We start from the raw sequence: 23,685 nt of genomic DNA, 5'->3' as shown, positions 1-23,685 counted from the left end.
TTACAAGTGGCACAACAACGCCCCTTCACAATAAAACCACCGGAGCGAAAGGGAAAAAAGGCATTTGAAGCACTCCAGGAATGTGTTAGTGGTTAATGAGAGGGAAAAATATGTAAACAAAATAACTTATCTGAGAAAATGTGTTGTAACTTGTAGGAGAATCTTTAAAAGTGCACTTTGTCACTTTGCTGGTGGAGGGTCTAGCACATGCTCGTCTCTATGATGTTATTGCTATGACAGAAATGTTCCACAGTATAGCATAGCACTTATTTTAATACCTGGAAAAACATGCATTGTGAGCTGGGTTTCATCTCGACAGATCTGACCTGGAACGTTTCCCGATGCATTTCACCAACATTGTAGGCAAAGCAAAAATATCTTCAAGAAGACATGCTGGCGGCACACCCTCCATCAGAAAAGTTACATAGTGCACCTTTAAATATGCTCAACACTATGTTTAACTTCTAACAAGGAGTTTATAAGGTCTACTTATTTTTTTCATTTGGTCAGATCATTGCTTATTTATAAATATTGACAACAGTTAGAGTTGTATATATGCCTGTTTATATTGCATTACTTTAGATGGCTGTTATAATGGCCACTTAGGGACACATAGACTTCCTCTTGTTGAAGAGAAGTCATACAAGTCAAAACATAGTCAGTCAGCGAGCACTGCAAAACACATGCCATTTTGAAGCCACACTAAGGATCCCCTTGAAAAAGAGACAATGCATCTCAAGGAGCTAATACATAAATAAAATATCTAATGTGAAATATATTGCACCAAAGTTTTGACAATAAATAGACCAGCCATTCACAGACCTGATTATATTGCCAATAAATAAATAAATTACATTAAAGGTGCACTGTGTAACTTTTCTGATGAGTGGGGCACTATCTGCTCATTTCAATGGATATGTTTTTGCTTTGTCTAGAATGTTTAACAGAAAAAAAGGTAGTAAAAAGGATGACACCATTAGGCCAAGTTACTGGTCAGATCAGTGGAGCGGTGACCCTCTCACAGTATGGCAATAAAACCACCCCATCAAAATAAATGCTCTCATCTCCATGGAGACAAGCAGGCAGCACACCCCCACCAGAAATGTTTTATAGTGCACCTTTAAATCAAATAGGCTGCTCACAGATTGCATGAGACTGAACGATCGTCTCCTACAAACTTCATCCTACCAACTTGGACCGGTGTCGTAATACTGGATTTCAAAGTAAAGTTTATTTTTGGTGTGATGTTTTTTAACTTGACAAACTCTCTACTCTGAGGGAAACCCGTAGGAAATACCAATGTCGTCACTTCCGTTTTATTATTTTTTTCTGAAACGTGCACGTCATGTTTGATTGAATAAATTGACGTGAGGAGCTTCTGTGACACAATGTTTGCCTTTGTATCCGTGGAAAATATTAAAATATGCGTGTGACGTGAGTTGAAATAACAAAAGGCCATTTTATTTGCCTCGTAATAAACGTGTTCAGACTCCGCACTGTAGATGTCTCCATAGATACAAGTTTTAACACAATAAAATACACTGACCAAAGAAGAAAATGACCAGGAAATAAAGCACTGAATGGACAGTCATCACAACTATTATTTATCAAGTATAAAGCCCTGCTCTTAAGAAAGAGGTGTGTTGATATCGTTTGTATTTTATTATAAATAGAACAAAACTTTCAAAACAGCTTCAAGTCACAGTAGTAAAAACTTAACCTTTGTAGTACTCTTAAAACAGGCTATTCTTGCTCTTAAAGTCAATAGAAAGTTAAGCTACATATCTTATTTTGTGCAGTCTCTATTCACAGAAAACCACAACGACACCATTCTTATTATGACTTTATAATTATAATTTATTACACAGTTAAACCGTAAATATAGTCAACTTAAGGCACTGAAATAGCAGTAACAGACATTGTGCAATACTGTATTTAATTTTTCTGATGGATGGTCTACCTCCTGCTTCGTATTGCCATGAAGTTTAACTGTGGAAAGTCATTAAACTTCTCCATGAATGATTTTTTAAACTACTGCTTATGTAACTTATGTAACTCAAAGTGTGGATAGTTCTGTGATAATGATATAGATACTAGTTACTAATGCCCAAATAGGAAAATCCGTGGTATTAAAAAGTAAAGCTTAAAAGCCCATTGTGTAAAATACTACTCCTGTTTTATTCCCTCGTTTTTGTGTGGTTGTTAGGATGGATAAAGTGATCACATGTTTTAAGAGGAAACCAGAGGCAGTGTCTAGGCTCATCTGTTTCCCATGGGCTGGAGGAGGGTCCATACACTACGCTCGGTGGGGTAACGTCCTTAACAGCTCCATCGAAGGTAAGAACAAAAATACGTGCAAAACATTTCATTTTAATTCAGTGTACAGAATCAAACAATTAATTTATTAAAGTCATTTAGTCAATTAAAGCAGTTTGTGGGCCAAAAAAGTAGTTCAATAGGTTGTTTTAGCCACTTTAAAAAAAAAAAAAAGAAAAAAAAAAGCTTGCACAAAATTCATTTAATTCTGGTTTTTAGATAATATTTTCACTGGAATGCTGTTTTGATGAGATGTAAAATTAAAATGAAATTAAAATATATATGTGTATGTGTGTGTGTATACTCACACACATACACATTTTTCTTTCTGTTGAGCATTATTATTCCATGTTATAATATTTGTCTATAATGAACACACAGATATTACACTCTTCTGTATTGTCTGTCCCTGTCAGTGTTTGCGGTCAAACTGCCCGGACGAGAGTCTCGAGCCAAAGAGGCTTTTTTCCAAAACATGCAACAGGTCGTGGACGAGATCATCACCGCATTACTGCCCACAATGAAGGAGAAACCATTCGCTCTATTTGGACACAGGTTGGTAATAACATAAACATAAATAGTATTAGTAATTATGTGTTGATGAGTGATTTTGGTATGATTTTATTTGAAACAGTTTTGGAGCGCTTACGAGTTTTGCTCTGGTGGATGCTCTGAAGAAACTGCACAATATTGAGCCTGTTCACATCTTTCTGTCTGGAGCCTCTGCCCCTTATGTGAGTGAAAAGTTCCAAATTGAAATATTACATGTTGAGAAACAGTTGTCCAATCTCCTGAGAGAGGTCTGGCTGCAGACCTCCACCCAGAGGACACAGCCTGCAGACCTCACGTGACTTACCTCCGTCGACAAAAAAACTAACATGCCAAAAGACTGCCAAAGTCCACTGTTTCCTAACTGCTGTTTTCAATGTAAGGTTTATCTTGTTTTACATTAAGACAAGCCCAATCCCTTTTCCTAACCTTAACCATAACAGATTTGTGTCTAATCTTAACCAGACACAGGGCCTATGGCAACACAGTCACAGATAAAATGCTTGTGGTATTTGTATTAACATGTTTGTAAGCTACATGATGACATCTATGATGATTTAGCCTACAAAGTTATTGGAATCAAGGCAAACCAGATAAGAACTGTAATGACCGGTAAATTGCTTATAAAGGGTAAACTAATGAAAAATGATGAGGGATATGTGGGTGCATCCTGGTGAAGGTTGCACCCACATAGGGTAGGGTCCTCTGAGTGGAGGCCTGCAGCCAGACTGTATTGAATCTCCTCTGATCTCAGCCTGGTTAGTACTTGGATGTGCGATTGCTAGAAATATCAGGTGCCACAGTGGGGCAGCAGTAGAAGCATTTATATACTGTTTATGTTAGTTTGTAAAAGCAAACGAAGTTAGCAACTTTCATGGTGAAGTTTTTTGTGGTTGCTTTTTGTTTTCTATGTGTTAGTGAATTATATGCCGACAAGCTGTTCTGTACTTTATTGACTTCAGTAATATACAATGAAATTAGATATAAAGTTTTCCAAAACCGTCAAGTAATATGTAATAATTGTATTTGATGCAAATTATTTATCTTCTCTTCAGTCAGAGATGCGTCTGAAATACCCAAAGAGGAGTGAGTTGTCTGATGAGGATTTTTTGCAGTGGATGACGTCGATCGGAGGGACTCCTCCTGAGCTCCTGTCCAATCCTGAGGTCATGAAGCTGTTTCTGCCTGCACTGAAGGCCGATCTCAGAGTTGTTGAGAGCTACAGGTGAAATCATGGAGTGAAAATATCATCTATGATTTTCAAACCTTCACACACCTAGCACAGAGTCAGAAAATATTTGGCAAGACAAAATCCGGACTTATGCACCAAGTGAACTATTGCTACTACTACAACATTTGATTTAGTTAATAAAGGATAAACTGCATAAACCCTCTATACCATTATTTTGTATCTGGATTTTAATCTTGTTGGTTGGATTGTGAATTCTGTATCAGGCAGAATACCGTATGTTAAAGTAAATGGTGTCATGTCTTCAAGACAGTATTGTCCACAGGATCTCCACAAGGTTGCATTTTATCATCTTTTCTTTTTATTTTGTATACTTATGACTGCAGAAGTGCATTTGGTAAGAGGCACTTCCTGAAATCTGTAGACAATACAGTCATTGTAAATCTCTTAAAAAACAGAGCAGAGCAGTCACGGACCTGCGGTGGATTTATTGAATGATGTGAATGCCTTTATTTGTCTATCAACGTGTTCAAGACAAAAGACATTCTGATAGGCTTTCAAAAGTCGCCCCCTAGTGGCACTTACTCTGTAATCCAGAGAAAACAAGTTTGTCTCTGAATATCAAGACTTGGGGACAATTATTGACAATATTCTACGCTTTGAACCACATACTGATGGCATCTGCAAGAAAGTGCCACAAAGACTGTTCTTTTTAAGGAAAAATTAACATAAAAAATATTTTAATGTCAATAATGTTCTTATGACCTTATTTCATCAGAGTTTTATTGTATTTTTTTGTTGATTATACATTATATTATATAACCCACCCAGGTCTCAGTGGTACTCATGGCTGCTGTCTTGTCTGTGAGCAGGTGTACCAGACCAGAGCAGCCCCCTTTGTCCTGTCCAATCACATGTTTTGATGGGAAAGACGACATTCCTCATGACTTACAAGGTGAGCTCTCACACACACCTTTTTCCTCTAACAACATTAACATTTTTTGTAACGTTGTCATATACAAAAATGTCAAACTCGATTACGATACTAATAATCTAATGTGAAGGTGAGAAAAAAATCCACAAAAGCAGTGTTAAATAGGTTCTTCTGCTTTTGTTGACAGCAAAGATATCGCCTGAAAAAACTAAGTATGCAATATAAATTAGTATCTGACTATAGATTTTTGACAACTCAAACTCAACAGTTTATTGGTTTAAACTATTATAAATATATTTGTCATATTTGACTTGCAGCTTGGAAAGACATCACAACTGGAGATTTCACTGTTAAAATGCTGGATGGTTCTCATTTCTACCTGAAAGAAGCAACAAATGAGAAGATTTTGTTGGACTATATCACAAAACAACTTGAAACTGCAGAACTGGACTATTTTTAAATGTGAGTTAAATTAATAGCCTGTTTCATTATTTTCTACAACTTTATTCTTTATACATTATAAGCTAATGTAATAATAATAATAATAATAATAATAATAATAATAATAATAATAATAATAATAATAATAATACATAGAGCTTTTCCAGACACTCAGAGTTGCTTTACGATTTCATGCATTATTCAATCACTCCATACTGGCAAGCTATTACTGCAGCCACAGCTGCCCTGGGGCAGACTGAAGGAAGCAAGACTTCTTCCAATCTGCACCATTGGCCCCTCCAACTATCACCGACATTCACGCACACACCACTTTTCCTACTAGGCAATCTGAGTGAAGTGCCTTGCCTAAGGACACAACAGCAGTTTTTGACACTGGAGCACCTGGTATTCCCAGCGGTCTCCGATCCAAGTATTAAACCAAGCCCAGCACTGCTTTGCTTCTGAGATCTGACGAGATCAGGCTTTGACACGAAGGTTTGGCCAATATTATGGAAGTCATGGAGTATTTAATTATTTTAATGCCTGCTAAAGGTACATTATGAAACTTTTCTGATGAAGGGACATCTATTTGGCTCCGCTGAGATGTTTGTGCTTTGCCTGGTATGTTCCACAGTGTGTCATGAACTTGAACTTGTATATCTCCACGGAGACAAGTAAGCAGATCAGATCTGCAAAGAGGCAAGTCTGTTTAAAGTAAGAATGTACATTTTTGTAGACATTTTCTAGATCTACAAACAGCTGTAATTAAAATGTTGAATACCTTTAATGCCACTCTGGAACAAGCCACATATATAACATTTCCTTGGAGACAAGCAAGTGGCAGGCCCCATACCAAAGTAGGCCCCAAACCTAGTATAACTATAAAGTAGTTTTCAGGTTCCTATAGTGTCCTCTTGTGGTAAAAGTAAATAATGACATGGAACAGATTCTAAAGCTGAATGTGGTGTCAATGTTATTACTGAACATTTTATTGTGATCCATTTTGTGCATTACATTACATACAACATTACTTTTTTCCTAATAACTCAGGGATAATATATTTTGCTATTTCACAAGAAAATGGTCTTTAACATGTCCATCCTTGCTAGAGCTCGATTGTCCTAACAGTAACTTGTCTTTAATTTTGATTTATGCATAAAAAACATAATATTTGGTTTGTATTAATATTCCATTTCTCAAAACAAACAAACAAGAAAAACCCTCTGTCTTTTTTCTGTTTCAGGTCTTTAATAAAATAAATTAAACTCTTTTACCACAGATTAAACATATAATATCACAATTTATTTATGCACAGGCTCATTTTATATGAATAAAACTTACAAATGACTTCAAACATTTTCGTTCTGAAACCAACCAAAAAACAGTAACAGAAAAAGGCAGCATCATTTGATTATTACATTAAAATCAACCATTTACTAGACCTACACATTAAGTCAACTTTTGAAATTACATCACACTGGGGAAGGTTTTTAGGGTTTTGAACGCACGCTTGAAGCACGACAAGGTTCAAACTCAAATAATGCAGTTCACATGTGGTTTAACATTGAGTGAAATTTCCCAACAGCTCAAAGGTTCCGTGACTGGGAATGTTTTGTCTAGATTAAAGAATGGCATGAAAAACAACACTCCTTGTTCAATATTCTGAGAGGAGACAGTGCAAAGTCTGAGCTTGGACCTGAGTTAGATTTGAGGGGAGCCATTATGGAAGAGTTCACACTTGTCTTGGTTTGGTTCTGGTTTTAGCCCTGTTTAGTTGTGATCTAGACTTGGTTTGGTCCTATTCTAGTCCTGGTTTAGTCCTGGTCCAGTGTAGATTGTTTTGTGGGATGAAGGTACATTATGTAATTTTTCTGGGGTCCTCCATCTGCTTGTCTTCATGGAGATATTATTTCTTTAACCCGAAATGTTACATAGTATGGCATTAAATGTACCCATCTTGCATTAATTCAATGGTAAGTGTTAAAAAATAATTTGATTAGCCTAAAAAAAAAATCTTTACTGCAGCAGGACTGTCTGTCCACAGGTCTGACCTGCAACTTTTCTGGTGGACAGACATGCTTGTCCCCATAGATAGAGACTTATAATACCATACTTTGGAATCTTGCAGTCAAGCGCAATAATACCTCCAAGGAGACAAGCTGGTCGCAGACCCTCCACCAGAGAAGCTACAATGTGAATCCTTCAGTCACAGTTTTTTACGTGGTGTCTGTGCAAAGTAAGTGTGAAAGCAGTGCTTGTTTTTTCTAAGAGTGAGGAGGAGAGGGAGGAGGGGAGGGAGGAGGAGGGAGTTCATCTCTCTCCCGTGAAGAGGAGGGTAGTGTGTCCGCTAACACAAAGGAGTCTGAGGAGCGGGTGCTGATTCGGAGGGGGGCAAGGCGGCGCAGGTTACTGGGAGTCCAGGGCAGTCCGGCCTGAGCTCTCTGTGACGGGGCGACTGTGGCACTGTCCGTCTCCCCCTCGGCTAACCAAGGCGGGATTTGCACCGGCGCCATGGGGTCCAGGTCGGGCATGAAGGCCGGGTTCTCTATGCCAACTGGAAAAGAGAGGGGACATGGGGTTAGCAGCTATTTCTGCTACTTTAAATATTATTTTGTATTTGAATTTTATTTTATTACCATTTATTTTTTGCTATTTTTGTTATTTTATATCATGTTGTAATGTATGAGCTACTGTTGTGATGCTTTCTTGTAGACTAAGATTGTCAAACTTTTCATACTAATAATCCAATAATTGTGGTATTGAACGATACATCAATCTGTGATATATCTATATTGGGTACCAGTACCGTATAATAATTGTAGGAGTTGCAGTAATGCATATTTTAAATTCAGACGATGGTGTATACCAAGGCTTGTGTTTTTTCAATGTTAAGGATGTAACTTGACAGGCTGCCATATTCTTGAAATAAATCCATCAATCTGAGTATGAATTCTCAAGGCTAAAGAAGAGCATCATCACCATCATCTGCATGGAGGCATATCCTGTACTCAGAACACCTCATACTTAAACCTTGCAACATTGGATCGGGTTGTATAATTTCTGAAAGCGACTCAATAAAAAGATTAAATAAACTCAGACCTGCGGGATCTGTGACAACAGCCACAGCGCGAGTGGCCAGGATATATAGGCGAGGCAAGGCAAGTTTATTTGTATAGCACAATTCGTACACAAGGTAATTCAAAGTGCTTTACAGAATAAGAAAGACATTAAAATCACACAAATCAAAACATAAATAATCACCCAATCTATCTATCTATCTGTATGTATGTATGTATGTATGTATGTATGTATGTATGTATGTATGTATGTATGTATGTATGTATGTATGTATGTATGTATGTATGTATGTATGTATATATATATATATATATATATATATATATATATATATATATATATATATATATATATATATATATATATATATATATATATATATATATATATATATATATATGCTTGTTTAAATCAATTCTTGTTCTTTAAAATTAATGGTAAAGTATAGGATTCATAGTACCATAGTAGAGTTGGGTTTTTAGTTGTTTATTTTTTCTCGAGTGATGCAGAAAAGATGGAGTCACTGTCTGTCTGAATGACTTAGCTAACTGATGTAGTTAAATGTAGTTAAAATTTATTTTGGTTGCTTTGTAAAATCAACAGAAGAGAATTATGGAGCTGTGCAAAATTATGCATTATATTCTTACCTCCAGCTGTGTAGGACACTCTGGGAATAGATCCTGTGTATCCAGAAGCACTGCTCTCCTCTGAAAACTCAAAATCTGCAAGCACAATCTATCTTTAGAGATGAAATGCTGTTATATTTTAAATTTTATATATTTTTAGCTTTTTCTTTATTTGTCAACACATATTTTCTCAAAGATAAGATAAGATATGCCTTTATTAGTCCCACAGTGGGGAAATTCCAGTGTTGCACCACACAGTTAAAGAATTGAAGGAAAATGGTACATGCAATAAAACAAGATAATAGATAAATAGTTTATAATAATTTAAAAAATATACTTAAAAATAAATTAAAAATAGACTCTAATATAACATCTTCGTAAAGACTGACCTTCATCACCAGAATGATAGCTTCTTGTTTTGTCCATTGATTTACCATTGGGCATCTGCAAAAATAGAAGACGTTATTGCTATAAAAATAGAAGCATGTGATAATTATTAGGCTTGTCGCTATAACCAAATATCATATTAACAATAACAAATGTAACTACTTTATGCTATGCTCAGTATTAGGGTCTACATTGATACATTGAGTCATGGAAGTTATTTATCTGACCCTAATCTTACTACCAAAAAAAAAAAGAAATATTTATCCGGCTACAATTTATTGAATTATGTGTTGATAGTAATGATTGTTACAGGGCAGATCACTATACAATGTGGGTCTATTCCATCTCATCTCCTTTTTCACCTTCTGTTGTGTGTCTTTCTTGGAGTGCTTGGTGATGGTCTTTGGGGGTGTGACTCCCATCTTGCCCGATTTGAATGATTCCAAACGGTTTCTCATTGTTCTCTGGAAAATCTCCTGAACCTCATTTTCATCCTGGTTCACATCAAAGTGGCTCCGGCTGTATCTATGACGATGCTACAACAAAAACAAACACAAAAATTAACATTAAAGGGGACATATTATGTATAGATCAGCTTTTAGCCATGTTATAACAATGCTCCTTATCATTATGTTAGTCAGGGTTGTATTTACATTGATTTGAAGCAAACTCACACTCTGCATTTTTGAACAGGAAGTCAGTGAACCTGTTTTTATTATTAAGCTGTTTAGATAAGTTTTATTGATTTATTATGAACAAAATAATGATGTATGTATTTTATAGTTTAATACAAAAGGCATGATATGTCGATTTTAGCCAACTATATACTAATCAGATAATTTTTTTTCTATTTTGTCTACTATTTTGGTTTACCTACCTGTTTCCGGCCCTTGTACAGATGCTGTTGCAGTAGGTGATGCGTGTTCATGTCCTCTGACTCTCTCAGTCCATTCATTGTCTGTTCATGCATTTCCAAACTAATAGAAGGCACAGTGTCTCGTCTAAAGGTGTCTTGTCTAAAGAAATGCATAAATAGAAGTCCATTAATATGTAAAGTATATAAAGTATTGTTCTCAACTTTGGTCATTAGGAGCCACTGTCTCAGACAACCTGTCCGTAGTGTGTATATCTTTTTAAACTAGATAACTAGATAAGCTTACATGGATGTTACTGATTTCCCTCGATGTTCCACAGTGTGGCATTAAAACCTATCTATCACCATGGAGACAAGTTATGAAGTTACTGGTCAGATCTGTTGTGAGGCAAGCCCACTCACTGTAAAGAATGCATATTTTTCAAGTTTTTTTGCAACCAGTAACTTGTCCTGGTTGTGCTGTGCTTGGCTCTATCGAGACCAAAAAGTTTAATGTCAGATTGAGGTACATTCCAGGCAAAGCAACAACATCTCCATGGAGATAAGCAGGGGTTGTAACCTCCACCAAAAACGTTTCATATTGTATTATATTAAAGGTGTACTATTATACAACATAATATTCCGGTAAGTGAAAAACCCCCAAAATGTAACAGTCTCAAAAAGTCCCAAACAACAAATGTAATTGATTTTACCTTTGTTACACAGTAAAACAAATTATCATCTTTCAGCAAACAAGTCTATATAGGTATCTGGCTATTGCCAATAACCATTAAAAACTTTATAACATACCTAGTGCCTCATTTCTGCAACTCTCAGGATACTACAACCTATTCTACAATAGCTATATGCGAAAATTTGATCACTTATAACTTGTTTACCTTGTGTATGGATTAGCAATAGTTGTGTCTCCCATGTCAATCGTGATGTCAGGCATTGAGATGTCTGAAAAATCATCCCCAAACTTCTTCCTGAAGTCAATGTAAGCGGTTTCATTTCGAATAAACTCCAGACTGCCCTTACATTCACCCTGTACAAGACAAAACAACAGGACTTACTCACAATGGTACTTATAATAGGTTGGGTCAATTTTTTGGGAATTTAAGACATGTCATAATTTCAGATGGAGGCAGTGGTCTATATAACACTATAGGAGATATACTGTTTAAAAAAAATCCAAACTTATCATCCTTAAATATTGAACTCTATCATGTGCTTGGGACTGGCAACACAAATTTGTAATGTTACTCTTATGGATTTATGTTCTTAGTCCACATGGCAACAATGATCTCTTTGGGGTTCAATAATGGCACCAATTTCTGAAAAAATACAGTTTATTTCTGCTGAGAAGACGTTGACTGCCAGTTTTGTTTCATGTGGATAGGCCCAGTAATTAAAAAGATATTAACCATAAACCAGCTTGACAAAACAGCCAAACAGCAAATTTCACCATAGACTTCTGACCCATCCTCCAGCTTAATTTTAAACTATTAGGATTTTAGAAAGTTGTGTTGTCACGTGAACCCAACCTATTATTTTTTTCCATGTCAAGGGAAGTTGTATTTACAGTCATACCTCGGCCACATAGTCCAGAGCGTCTCTTAGGTTGAGTTGGTGGAAAACGTCAAACACATGATCGTGCTTCTTTCTCGCTGAAGGCTTCATCAAAATCCAGGAAAGCCATTTACTCTCGAAGTTATTCCACCTGAATTTAAACAGAAATATATGAGGATCTTTATTTTAATTTTATATAATGGTATTTTTTAACATTTGAGAGAAGACTGACTTCAAACCGATTCACAGTCTATGCGTTTTTTTAATTGGGACCATTCAGATTGTGATTTTGATTCAAATGTGCTTAATCAACTTCACCAAAATTATTATTACTAATTCATGCTTTTGCTTCCTGCTTCTGAAGAGTGCAGGTGCTATGCTTTCTTGCTTCAGCTGCTTCCTTCTTTACTTTGCTTTTTAATCATTTTATCTCTTCCAGTGCTGGAAAATCTGTCTAGTTATGATTTCTTTTAAGTAAACGACTTTTAAAACATTTTTACAACAAGTTATCTGCCAGCAACAGGGGAAGAAACCTAAGTACGGTAATTCTTTCTGTGAATACTGTCGGGACTACCAACACAGAATTAAAGAGTAAGAAATTAAAAAGCTCCTACAGAGTAGAAGCATTTAAGAGGTATAAAACATTATTTTTTGAAAATTACAGGGCTCAGGAATGATTTATGTGAACTGCCATGGTTTGTAGTTTTTCTTTTGTACACATTGAGTCATTTGTTGTAGAACTGATGCTGCTTTTCTTGTAATTCTTGTGTGTTATTATTCAATAGGGTTAGGCATTATAAGTATTTTTTACTTCAGCCTAAAACTTTTCAGTCATGATAGAGATGTTATATACATGTGGAATAATGTTTGATTTTTAATGTAATGACCAAATAAAATACTTACTTATTTACTTACTTACTTACTTACTTACTTTCAGTGGTAATATTTTCAAAGAAGAAAAACCTGCTACTTTCATCTTAAACCTGACTGATACGTTCTAAAGACCAAAATGCCACACTCCCTGCTAGGCAACATCCAGTCCTAATGAAATTAATCTGAAACTTGCTGTGCAGTGTCAGTTCTTTATGTAACAAATCATTTTCAATTAATGATTTTATTTCTTCTTTTTAGCTTGACATTATATTTTTAACTGAAACATGACTGACAATAATACAGGTAAGTTCTAGTGGAATCAACTCCACCCGCAGTTGTTCAAAGGAGACACATAAATGATAACACAGGTGCACTGTTCATGGAAATGTTTTATGTTCTGTGACTGAGTGTTGTGAATGTTCTGGATGAAAGGGAGAGTTATTTTTCTGACATTATTGGAAGTTGCAGTAACAACTCTGGTGTCCTATTTGCAACCGTAAACAGAACAAACCTTCCGGCTACCGTTAAAACTAATTTCCATATCTAAGTGAAATGAGTTTGCAGTATTTTTTAATGGCAAGGTTTACTGTAAATAACACCCCTGCAGCCACCAAGCACGTAGAACTGAGTCACTTTGCACCTGTAAGGTTGCAAGGTCAGGTTTTAGACCCACATAGCAATGAGACTGCTCTTATCAAGGTGACAAATGACATCCAACTAAACACTGATGCAGGCAAAGTCTTGATCCTGTTAGATCTGAGTGTTGCTTTTGACCCTTTCGATCATGGGATCCTCATACACAGACTAGAGGACTGGGTGGGCATCTCTGGTACAGCACTAAACTTGTCTTATCTAGAAGACATTGAGTACATTGGAAAAGATAAAATGCCTCTGACCTGTGGGGTGCCCCAGGGGTCAATCCTGGGGCCCCTGCTGTTCAATCTCTACATGCTGCCATTAGGCCAGTTAATAATGATGCAATAATGTGTCCTACCACAACTATGTGGATGACACTCAGATCTATGTCTCACTGGCATCTGGTGAATATAAACCAGTGGATTCACTCTGCCAATGCATCCAACAGATCAGTGTTGGGATGCAAAACAACTTTCTCCAACTGAACTCAGACAAGACTGAAGTCATAGTCTTTGGCTCACAGAAATAAAGAGAAAGTGTCAGCAGTCACCTCCAATCTCTCTCTCTTCAAATCTAGCTAGAAATCTAGGTGTAATAATGAACTCAGACTTGAACTTTAAGAGCCACATCAAATAAATAACACTGAAAACAACTTTTTACCATCTAAAACATTGCAAAAATTAAAGGTATACTGTCTAAACCAGACTTAGAGAGACTTATTCAAGCATTTATCTGCAGTAGGTTAGACTGATTTGTTTGTATTGTGATTTTAATGTCTTTCTTATTCTATAAAGCACTTTGAATTACTTTGTGTATGAATTGTGCTATACAAATAAATTTGCCTTGCCTAATTACATATACTCACTTGTCCCTCATGTAGTTATGTCCCTTTTGGCCTGAGATGTCTTCAATTGCCACCAACAAGTGATCAAACACCTATAACGTGAAACCAAACATTCATATAATTTATATAATATACTTTTATGCAGTGCTTTGAGTATATAATATTAACTGTCACACTGTCATACCTTGTTCTGCACTTTTCCAATGAGCATGAGGTCAGAAGAAGTAGCTCTTTTTACTTTTAGCCATGTGACCAGAGGTTTCATGGTTATTCCCTGTAAAACACATAATCCAAGATATTGGTAAAAATACTACCACAGTATCTTTTGACTACAGGAAGACCTATTCAACAGTTTTTCATCCATATCTTTACCTGACCTATGTATTACATCTTCTTTCTCTTATTTCCAACTAACTTCATGTGCTCTGTCCACAAATCTTAACACATTGATCGGCAGACACCTCTTCAGGTAAGTTAAAGTACATTTCCTCTACTGGTCCAGTAATCGGACCAAGGACCTTTATGTCTTGAGTCTAGGCTAGTGTCAGTTTGATACTGCCAAAGTTTGATCCCTGATATTGATTTCGGTAACCTAATCACTGATTCTGATGTGCTGTAATTAAACTGCAGTCCAGGTTACATTTGTCACACCTGTAAAATGACAGTGAAGTACACCACTATCAGGGTGGTCCCGATCATCAAAGGCCTCTCTTTAATTTTGTTCTCATCTAGCAGCACAGCGAGTCCATACGCTACTGCCCCCCGCAGGCCACCGTAGCTCATGATGAGCCGGTCTGTGAAGTCCAGTGGCACCAGCCTGAATTTGTTCTGAATCCAGGTCAAGAAAAACACACCTGGATACAAAACATACAAGTAGAAAGGTACAAATGTATTCAGGTATATTATTATTTGTTCTCCATTTTTTCTTGATAAACTGGTTACAGTATAAAACTACTAACTGTGGGGTATGTTGTGAGCACTGCCCTATTTTTTAAATATATAAAAACATGCATTAGCATTCCAATATTATATAATTACAAAAATGAAATATTCTTAGAAGTTTTGTATGAAAATAATTTTAGCTTGTACTTGATTTATTTATGTAACTTTAGTATGGTGTAAAGTAATAATAATAATAATAATAATAATAATAATAATAATAATAATAATAATAGTGTTTTTCTTGAAATTCCTACAATTTAATGCATTAGTGCATAAGTTAGCTTAGTCCGAAGCTGCAACACAACTAAGTAAAGTGAAGTGTGTTACTTAAGGATACAATGTCAGTATGCATCTCCAGTAGCAGGGATTAGAGGGATGTAATGTGTCTATTTTCTGAGTTTTACCAATGCATCTGTAGACGAACACAAACAGCAGTGTGAGCAGGATGAAGCCGGTATTCCAGACCCAGATGGTTTTGTCAATGGCCGAGATTCCGAGGAACACAAAGATCATAGTCTCCGAGCCATTAGCAAAAACCTTCATGGCGTAGCGCACTGTCGTAACCGACTTCTCATCCATGTTTGCATTTATGTACTTCTGACAGCACACGCCACAGAATGTAATCCTAAAGAAACAGAACATTTTAAAATTGTATTAATTCATTAATTTATGTTTAATTTTTTCCATGTAGGTCTCATTGGACAGGACGTTAAGTAGTGTGTAATGTGTATAATGCTCAAATTCTTTTTCAAAACATTTCACATAATTCTAAATGGACAGTGATTTGCTTTTTTTACTCTTTTTAGTACAGGTAATCTAAATGTAAACAAGTAATTTCCTAACTTTGATCAATAAAATATATTTTTATTTATCACGTACGAGAGGATGGCCGACAGTGAGAGCATCTCCGCTGTCAGGTAGGACAGGTATCCCAGGACGAACACAAACCCAGGTTCAATTATCTGAATGTTTTTGGTGCAACGCGTCAAAAGAGACAACAATAATCCAAAAACCACCCCAACCAGAGCCCCTCCGAACGCCACAACAAAGAAGGAAACTGTGGAAGAAAGCATATTTTTACTGTTAGATTATTATGACTGTAAATCCTTTGACATTTATTTATTGACAGCATAAAATATTTTCAGCATCAGATTGGAATAAAATACATACTAATTCCTTTGATGATCTCTGCTGCATCGATTTCAGCTCCTCCCAGAGACACAAATGCATCAAAAACGTTGAATAGCACCTGTAGAAATAAAAAATAAAATGATAATTTGCATAGTTTAAAACATTGGTAATTACAACTAGGCCAAATTAAAAAATGAAGAAAACCATGAACAAAATATACCAAGCAAAAAAGATTTAAACAGACAAAACAAAATAAAAAAAAAACAACCAACTAATACTACTACTACTACAATAAAACTTAACTTATCATTAACTTGCCACCCTATACCTATTTAATTCATCACTATTATTTACTGTGTCACCACTTCACCACAGTTATTTTATTTATATTAGATAAAGGCCACATGTAGTGCAATCAAACCTTATCAAATATGACTCATGATTCGAAAAACTATCCTTGATAAAGTTTCTGAGAAGTATTTAAACTTCATTGTTGAAATTACATCCACTTCAAAGTTCTATTATGTATGATTTCTACAAATTAATAGAAACCATGTTAAATAGTTAATGCTGGGTTTCACTTGTCATAACTGTTCTACAGGGTTTTGTGGTAAAGTAATTGTCTGTCGATTACATGGGGATATTTTGGTGCGATTGAAAAATTATGCAAGAAAATGTTACTCACGACTATTATAAATTATCAGATTCAACTTTTGTGGACTTTGGATTTTTCTTGAAAAAAAAAAATTAATCCAAGGCATTTTCATAGTAACATCAACAAAATGTCAATCCTGATCAAATACCTTAATAACTTGCTATGTTAATACACAATTTGGCATGAAACAGTTAGAAGAGTTTTATTCCCTTTTTGATAGTGTCCTCTACAGATAATATAAAAAAGTATAGTTTTGAGAATTTGCCCAGGAAGGGAAATCATATTTTTATTGCACTAAAATCGATATAGCTTTTCAAAACAATGCTACACAATTGTAAGCCTTTGTAATTCTTTTGAAGTGGCACTTATATGTTTTAATAAATTAACTCTTCCTGGTCCAAAATTTCATTCAGTACTGCATCTAAAGTGGTGTGATGTCTTCTGAAACCAGGCTATACAGTATATATATTTATATATATACAGTCTATGAGTTTAACATACCACAGTGACTCCATCATTCAGTAGAGACTCTCCAAACACCATGATAAACAGGACTTCGTTCACATGGACCTGCTCAAAAACTGCGATCACGGCCACAGGGTCCACAGCCGAGAGCAGACTTCCATACAACAGGTACTGAAGCAGCCCAATATCTATGTCACCTGAAATTTTGATTTACATTACATTCCAAACTTAAAATCTTTAGCTTATTTTTCGTCATGTGTATGTATCGATTATTATGACATTATATTGTCTCTTGAATGCTTAATTTATTCTTTTGTTGTTGGAGAAGACTAAAAGTTTTGGTTGGAACTATTTAGCATCTGTTTACAATAGAGATACATAAAGAGAGAATATTTGCAATTTTTTGCCTGGGGAAAAAAAAATCTAAATTGGTCCTGCATATCACCCCAAAACACTGGTAGAACTTATCTGCCATAGGTAAATAATCATTAAAATAATTATGTTATTACCGGTACTAAAATAAATACAATGATTATATTTTCATAATCAAACAGTCCAATGAAGTGATTATTGTGATAATATAATATACCAATTGGATCCTTACACCCTCTACACTTCAGTACATAAATGTAAAGAGTCTCTCACCCATGGCCCCTCCCACGTGGCATCCCCATAGCGACAGGCCCACAGTGGCTGCGTTCCAGCATGTTCCGATGATTGCGTGGATCAGGATGCCCCCCAGGTTAGAGAAGAACAGCTTATTGGGCATAAAGTACCCTGCGTCCAGGATGATTTGGGGCAGAAGGTAGAAGAAGAAGACTGTGGGTGTGAGACTGAAGGTCTGGACTTTGTCTGCCCCCCAAATGATGCCGCCCAAAATGAACCCGAAACAGATGAGCAAGGCACTCTCCGGGATCACGTTGGTCACATGGTGGTTAGCCTCAATCACTGCAAAAAGACATGGAAAATATTAGGACAGACATTTTCAAAACTTAGATAAAACTACTTTGATCTTTCTTTCATAACAGTGACTTTGAGTATAAATTGTTAGTCTGTCTCTTATTCCAAAGCATGTTTAAATGTAATGTAAATAAGTGTTTTGTGTGTATGTGACAATCATACATACTAAATAAAAAATGTCATAGAAAAATATATCTAATATTTTATTTGTGCTTCTTTGCAGGACATAACATATCTCCAGTGCACAATTTATCAAAATGTATCAAAATGAGTTACTTTAAAGTAGGCACCCTGATTCAGTGTTGAGGCTTTTCTAAACATTTTAATTTCTCACATTGTCAGTTACAGACTAGCAATTTCGGGATGGTGTTTTGGATAGTGTGTCTAAATATAAATAATTCCAAAAAAAAAGAGGATCAGTGCAGTGTAGGACATCACTGTTAAAGTGTAGTTAATAATCATACAGAGCTGTGGAAACAAGGAGTCGTTAGGAGGTCATGTTAAGAATAGAACAGGTAATGACAAAACCAGACCGGAAGAATCGGGACAATTTGAATTAGGAGAGATAAGATACAATTCCCACTAGAACAAGAACGAGACTTTGATGTAATTTATAATAAAAAACTGTCCAGTTCACAATTTTATTTTATTTTTTTATTTTAGCTGCATTGTGGCATTGCTTTGTTGAACAACAGCTTCAAGAGATGTACCTCACAAGTGTTAAGGTTTTTGTTTTTTTTGCAAACACATTGAAACCAAATCTCAATCAAATTTTCCACTTGTGTTCACCATCTTGAGGTGCAGCAGGTGAATATGGACCAGTGGATTCACTCTGCCACTGCATCCAGCAGATCAGTGTGTGGATGCAAAACAACTTTCTTCTGCTAAACTCAGACAAGACTGAAGTCATCATCTTTGGCCCACAGAAACATAGAGAAAGTGTCAGCAGTCACCTCCAGTCTCTCTCTCTAAAACCTTCAAATCAGGCTAGAAATCTAGGGGTAATAATGGACTCAGACTTGAACTTTAACAGCCACATCAAATCAATAACATCTGCAGCTTTTTACCACCTAAAGAACATTGCAAAATCAAAGGTTTACTGTCAAAACCAGACTTAGAGAGACTTATCCATGCATTTGTCTCCAGTAGGTTAGACTACTGTAACGGCCTGCTCACTGGCCTCTCCAAACGAGCCTTAACACAGCTGCAGTACATCCAGAACGCTGCTGCTCGGGTCCTGACTAGAACCAGGAAGTACGAGCACATAAGTCCTGTGCTCAGGTCTCTGCACTGGCTTCCTGTAGCTCAAAGAATAGACTTTAAAGCAGCTCTGCTTGTGTATAAGTCTCTCCATGGCCTAGGTCCAAAGTTTATCTCCGACATGTTAGTGCCATATGAACCATCCGGGTTCATAGGGACCGGCCTCCTGCTGGTGCCCAGAGTCAGGACTAAACATGGGGAATCAGCGTTTAAGTTTTATGCAGCTAAAACCTGGAACAATCTTCCTGAAGATGTGAGACAGGCCTCTACTTTGACAATGTTTAAATCCAGGCTCAAAACAGTTCTGTTTAGCTGTGCATACGACTGAAAGGTTTTTATTCTGCACTCTTCTCTTTTAATGTTAATTTTATGATGATTATTTGTGATTATTTATGTTTTGATTTGTGCGATTTTAATGTCTTTCTTATTCTGTAAAGCACTTTGAATTACCTTGCGTACGAATTGTGCTATACAAATAAACTTGCCTTGCCTTGCCTTGCCTTGCCTGCATGCTTTCTGGAAACACATGGTGTTACTGGCAAAAAGACTTTTACTTCTGTAAAACTGAAGGTTTGTGAACATTTGTAACTCATGAAACACATTACAGCATCTCTCCATCGCACAAGCATTCTTTATTAAAAAAAAAAAGAAAACATAGTTTAACTACCGTAAGTAGACTTGAAAGACAATTCTTTAGTGTGATCATTTACAAGTAAATGTAGCACAATATTTCATAACTTGATCTAGAGCTTAAGTGATTAGCTGTAAAGTGGTTGTATTATAATTTTAGAACCTAGTTAATTTAGTTAAGTTATTAATTTAGATGTGATACTATGCACATTTATATGCATAATTCCCAGTCCCTTCCTTACCTTAAAGTTTTGCATTTCAAATAGGCCTCACTCTTGAAAGATACTATGTCTATATATATTATATGAGATTGACACCTGGAAATTAAGTTTGTTAGTATTATTGATATCATCCAAGTTACACAACCTCTGATCATTTCTTTCATGTCTATGAGATATTCTAAGTGAAATCTGTATATTAATTAGTTTTAATGCAGAATCGAAGCCGGTGAGACACTGTTATTATGCATAGGAAGTCACTCATTAGGTCACATGAACTACGTTGCCAGATACATACCCAGTTTGCCAAGCCCAGCCACCAGTATCCACAATGCAACAGTGTATGGCATCTCCACATGGTGCCACTTAAACGTGACAATGGGAATCCCTGTGATGCTGGAGGCATTTTGGTGATGTCCATTGTGGCTATGGTCAGATTTAGATTTCGCTTCAATCCCAAAAACTAAGATTAAGCAAATCAACGTCCAGAGCAGCCAGGTTTTCCCATGTTCAAGCGTAGCATTGGACCCACAACAAGAAAAAAGCAATCCCAACAGTGTCTCTTATCCAAAACTATTTCAGAGTTACAGCCAAGGTCAACATAAAAAAATTTAAAAAATCTATTCACTCTTCTGTCTTTTGGTTTGATTGAATTGTATCCACTTTGCCGCTACAGTTTGTAGTTAGTTCTACCACGACCCTGAGCCTTTTATAACTAGTGTCTACAAAGTGTTACATTTGTGGTTGATGTTTTCAGAATGTGCTTCTGAGAAGTTATTCAGTCACATATAAAACGTGCTGAACTTTTTCCAGCTTCCGACGCTTAAAGCCACAGTATGTATCTTTTTAGCCAACAAAAAAGCAGCCCAATATTTTTATTTTTTGTTTATTGCGTCCTGAAGTATAGTTTTAAATTTTCCATGGAATCATGCCACCTTCAGAAAGTTATATACTGTACTCTACAGCAACCTCAACTGTAGTAATAACTCAATATGTGAATCTACAAACTGTCTTAATCCTTTTTCACTAGTACGAATCACTTGAGGCCACCTTGGAGGCGGGTCTGTTTGGTGCGGCTCCCTGCAGCCAAGTTGTGTTTCATGCTCCTAGTTTCGGGCTCCAGGTCAAGGGGCAGGCCTCTGTTATGTGAGCAACTGACCTTATCCAAAATGTTTTCTTAATAAATAAAATCTAATCGTTGCCTATCCGAATTATACTCGTAATTATGAGGTCGAATAGAGCAATTCACAAAAAGGCAAAGTGCCTCAGTTTGTGACACTGTGGCACTTCTATGCTGGCATTTTAGCATCTCTTTATGTTATGCCAATTGGGTTTGGCTATTCTTAGATGCATTATGCACTGGAAATATACATTTTAGATCTTGTTACGTGAGTGCCATGCATCTATAGGAAACAGCTGTTGCATCATCCTTGTCGCTGTTGTTCTCGTCTTGTTCAATCATCTAATTTCATGTGTAACCACGCCTTAGGCAATGCAATCCATACCACGTTGACCCTCAGGGAGTTACATCCCTCCAGGGTCCACTTCAGATGCCTCAAACAGGGTGGTACAGTTCACTATAGACAGTGGAGGCACTTGCGATCTGTACCGATCTGCTTCAAACTGAACCAGTGGAACAAGATTTTACATTAAGTTTAGAGCTTGAGATCAAACGTCTAAGACTGTATTGCCAAGACGTGTCAAATGTCCATACATACATTTGTAAAAACAATATAAAAAGGAAATAAAAGAACCATGAAACAAGCGGTAAGGTGCTTGGGTTGTGACAGCTAAACAGAAATGCAAATCACTAGTTGTGTTGCAGTGAAGTACACAATTACACTGTCAAATTTTTATGCTATTTTAATCCAAAAATATGAATGTAAATGTTGGGCCTATGAGAAGGATGTCGAGCACTGATGTGATATTATTGATATAGCAATGGACAGACTTGTCAAACTAGGGCCAGGTGATATGGGAAACATGAACAATAAACAGTACATCTTTTTAATTTGTGCTATATATATATATATATATATATATATATATATTATATATATATATATATATATTATAGTATATATATATATATATATATATATATATATATATATATATATATATATTATATATATATATATATATATATATATATATATAGCACAAATTAAAAGATGTACTGTTTATGTTCATGTTTCCCATATCACCTGGGCCCTAGTTTGACAAGTCTGTCCATTGCTATATCAATAATATCACATCAGTGCTCGACATCTTCTCATAGGCCCAACATTTACATTCATATTTTGGATTAAAATAGCATAAAAAGTTGACAGTGTAATTGTGTACTTCACTGCAACACAACTAGTGATTTGCATTTCTGTTTAGCTGTCACAACCCAAGCACCTTACCGGGCTTGTTTCATGGTTCTTTTATTTCCTTTTTATATTGTTTTTACAAATGTATGTATGGACATTTGACACGTCTTGGCAATACAGTCTTAGACGTTTGATCTCAAGCTCTAAACTTAATGTAAAATCTTGTTTCCACTGGTTCAGTTTGAAGCAGATCGGTACAGATCGCAAGTGCCTCCACTGTCTATAGTGAACTGTACCACCCTGTTTGAGGCATCTGAAGTGGACCCTGGAGGGATGTAACTCCCTGAGGGGTCAACGTGGTATGGATTGCATTGCCTAAGGCGTGGTTACACATGAAATTAGATGATTGAACAAGAGAGAACAACAGCGACAAGGATGATGCAACAGCTGTTTCCTATAGATGCATGGCACTCACGTAACAAGATCTAAAATGTTATATTTCCAGTGGCATAATGCATCTAAGAATAGCCAAACCCATTGGCATAACATAAAGAGATGCTAAAATGCAGCATAGAAGTGCCACAGTGTCACAAACTGAGGCACTTTGCCTTTTTGTGAATTGCTCTATTCGACCTCATAATTACGAGTATAATTCGGATAGGCAACGATTAGATTTATTTATTAAGAAAACATTTTTGGATAAGGTCAGTTGCTCACATAACAGAGGCCTGCCCTTGACCTGGAGCCCGAAACTAGGAGCATGGAAACACAACTTGGCTGCAGGGAGCCGCACCAAACAGACCCGCTCCAA

At 36.2% G+C, this 23,685-nt stretch overlaps 2 protein-coding genes across 3 annotated transcripts; one reads left to right on the top strand and one right to left on the bottom strand.

Moving 5' to 3' along the window:
* Nucleotides 1-1,365: 1,365 nt before the first annotated feature.
* On the top strand, nt 1,366-5,489 carry LOC117393477 (S-acyl fatty acid synthase thioesterase, medium chain-like). Its single transcript, XM_033991588.2, has 7 exons — nt 1,366-1,638; nt 2,207-2,337; nt 2,733-2,871; nt 2,951-3,050; nt 3,921-4,090; nt 4,927-5,009; nt 5,306-5,489. Exons 2-7 carry the CDS (start codon nt 2,208-2,210, stop codon nt 5,446-5,448), a joined length of 765 nt encoding a protein of 254 aa, XP_033847479.1. The 5' UTR covers nt 1,366-1,638; nt 2,207; the 3' UTR covers nt 5,449-5,489.
* An 891-nt stretch (nt 5,490-6,380) lies between these two features.
* On the bottom strand, nt 6,381-21,610 carry LOC117393475 (sodium/hydrogen exchanger 3-like). 2 transcript variants are annotated; one of them, XM_033991586.2, is made up of 16 exons: nt 20,858-20,988; nt 18,137-18,439; nt 17,528-17,688; nt 16,411-16,489; nt 16,120-16,297; nt 15,645-15,865; nt 14,950-15,152; nt 14,483-14,572; nt 14,320-14,390; nt 11,967-12,096; nt 11,273-11,421; nt 10,398-10,521; nt 9,883-10,056; nt 9,523-9,577; nt 9,155-9,229; nt 6,381-7,983 (listed from the first exon to the last, which is right to left on the bottom strand). In XM_033991586.2, the coding sequence occupies exons 1-16, from the start codon at nt 20,907-20,909 to the stop codon at nt 7,694-7,696; spliced, it is 2,355 nt and encodes a 784-aa protein (XP_033847477.2). In that variant the 5' UTR covers nt 20,910-20,988; the 3' UTR covers nt 6,381-7,693. The 2 variants fall into 2 exon arrangements, with proteins under 2 accessions (XP_033847477.2, XP_055088441.1); XM_055232466.1 differs by lacking the exon at nt 20,858-20,988 and adding an exon at nt 21,568-21,610 and having other exon boundaries at nt 6,664-7,983.
* Between the last annotated feature and the right edge of the window lie 2,075 nt (nt 21,611-23,685).

Source organism: Periophthalmus magnuspinnatus, unplaced genomic scaffold (assembly GCF_009829125.3).
Source record: "Periophthalmus magnuspinnatus isolate fPerMag1 unplaced genomic scaffold, fPerMag1.2.pri scaffold_150_arrow_ctg1, whole genome shotgun sequence".
Lineage (NCBI taxonomy): Eukaryota > Metazoa > Chordata > Actinopteri > Gobiiformes > Gobiidae > Periophthalmus > Periophthalmus magnuspinnatus.
This window is presented reverse-complemented; position numbering and strand designations above follow the sequence as displayed.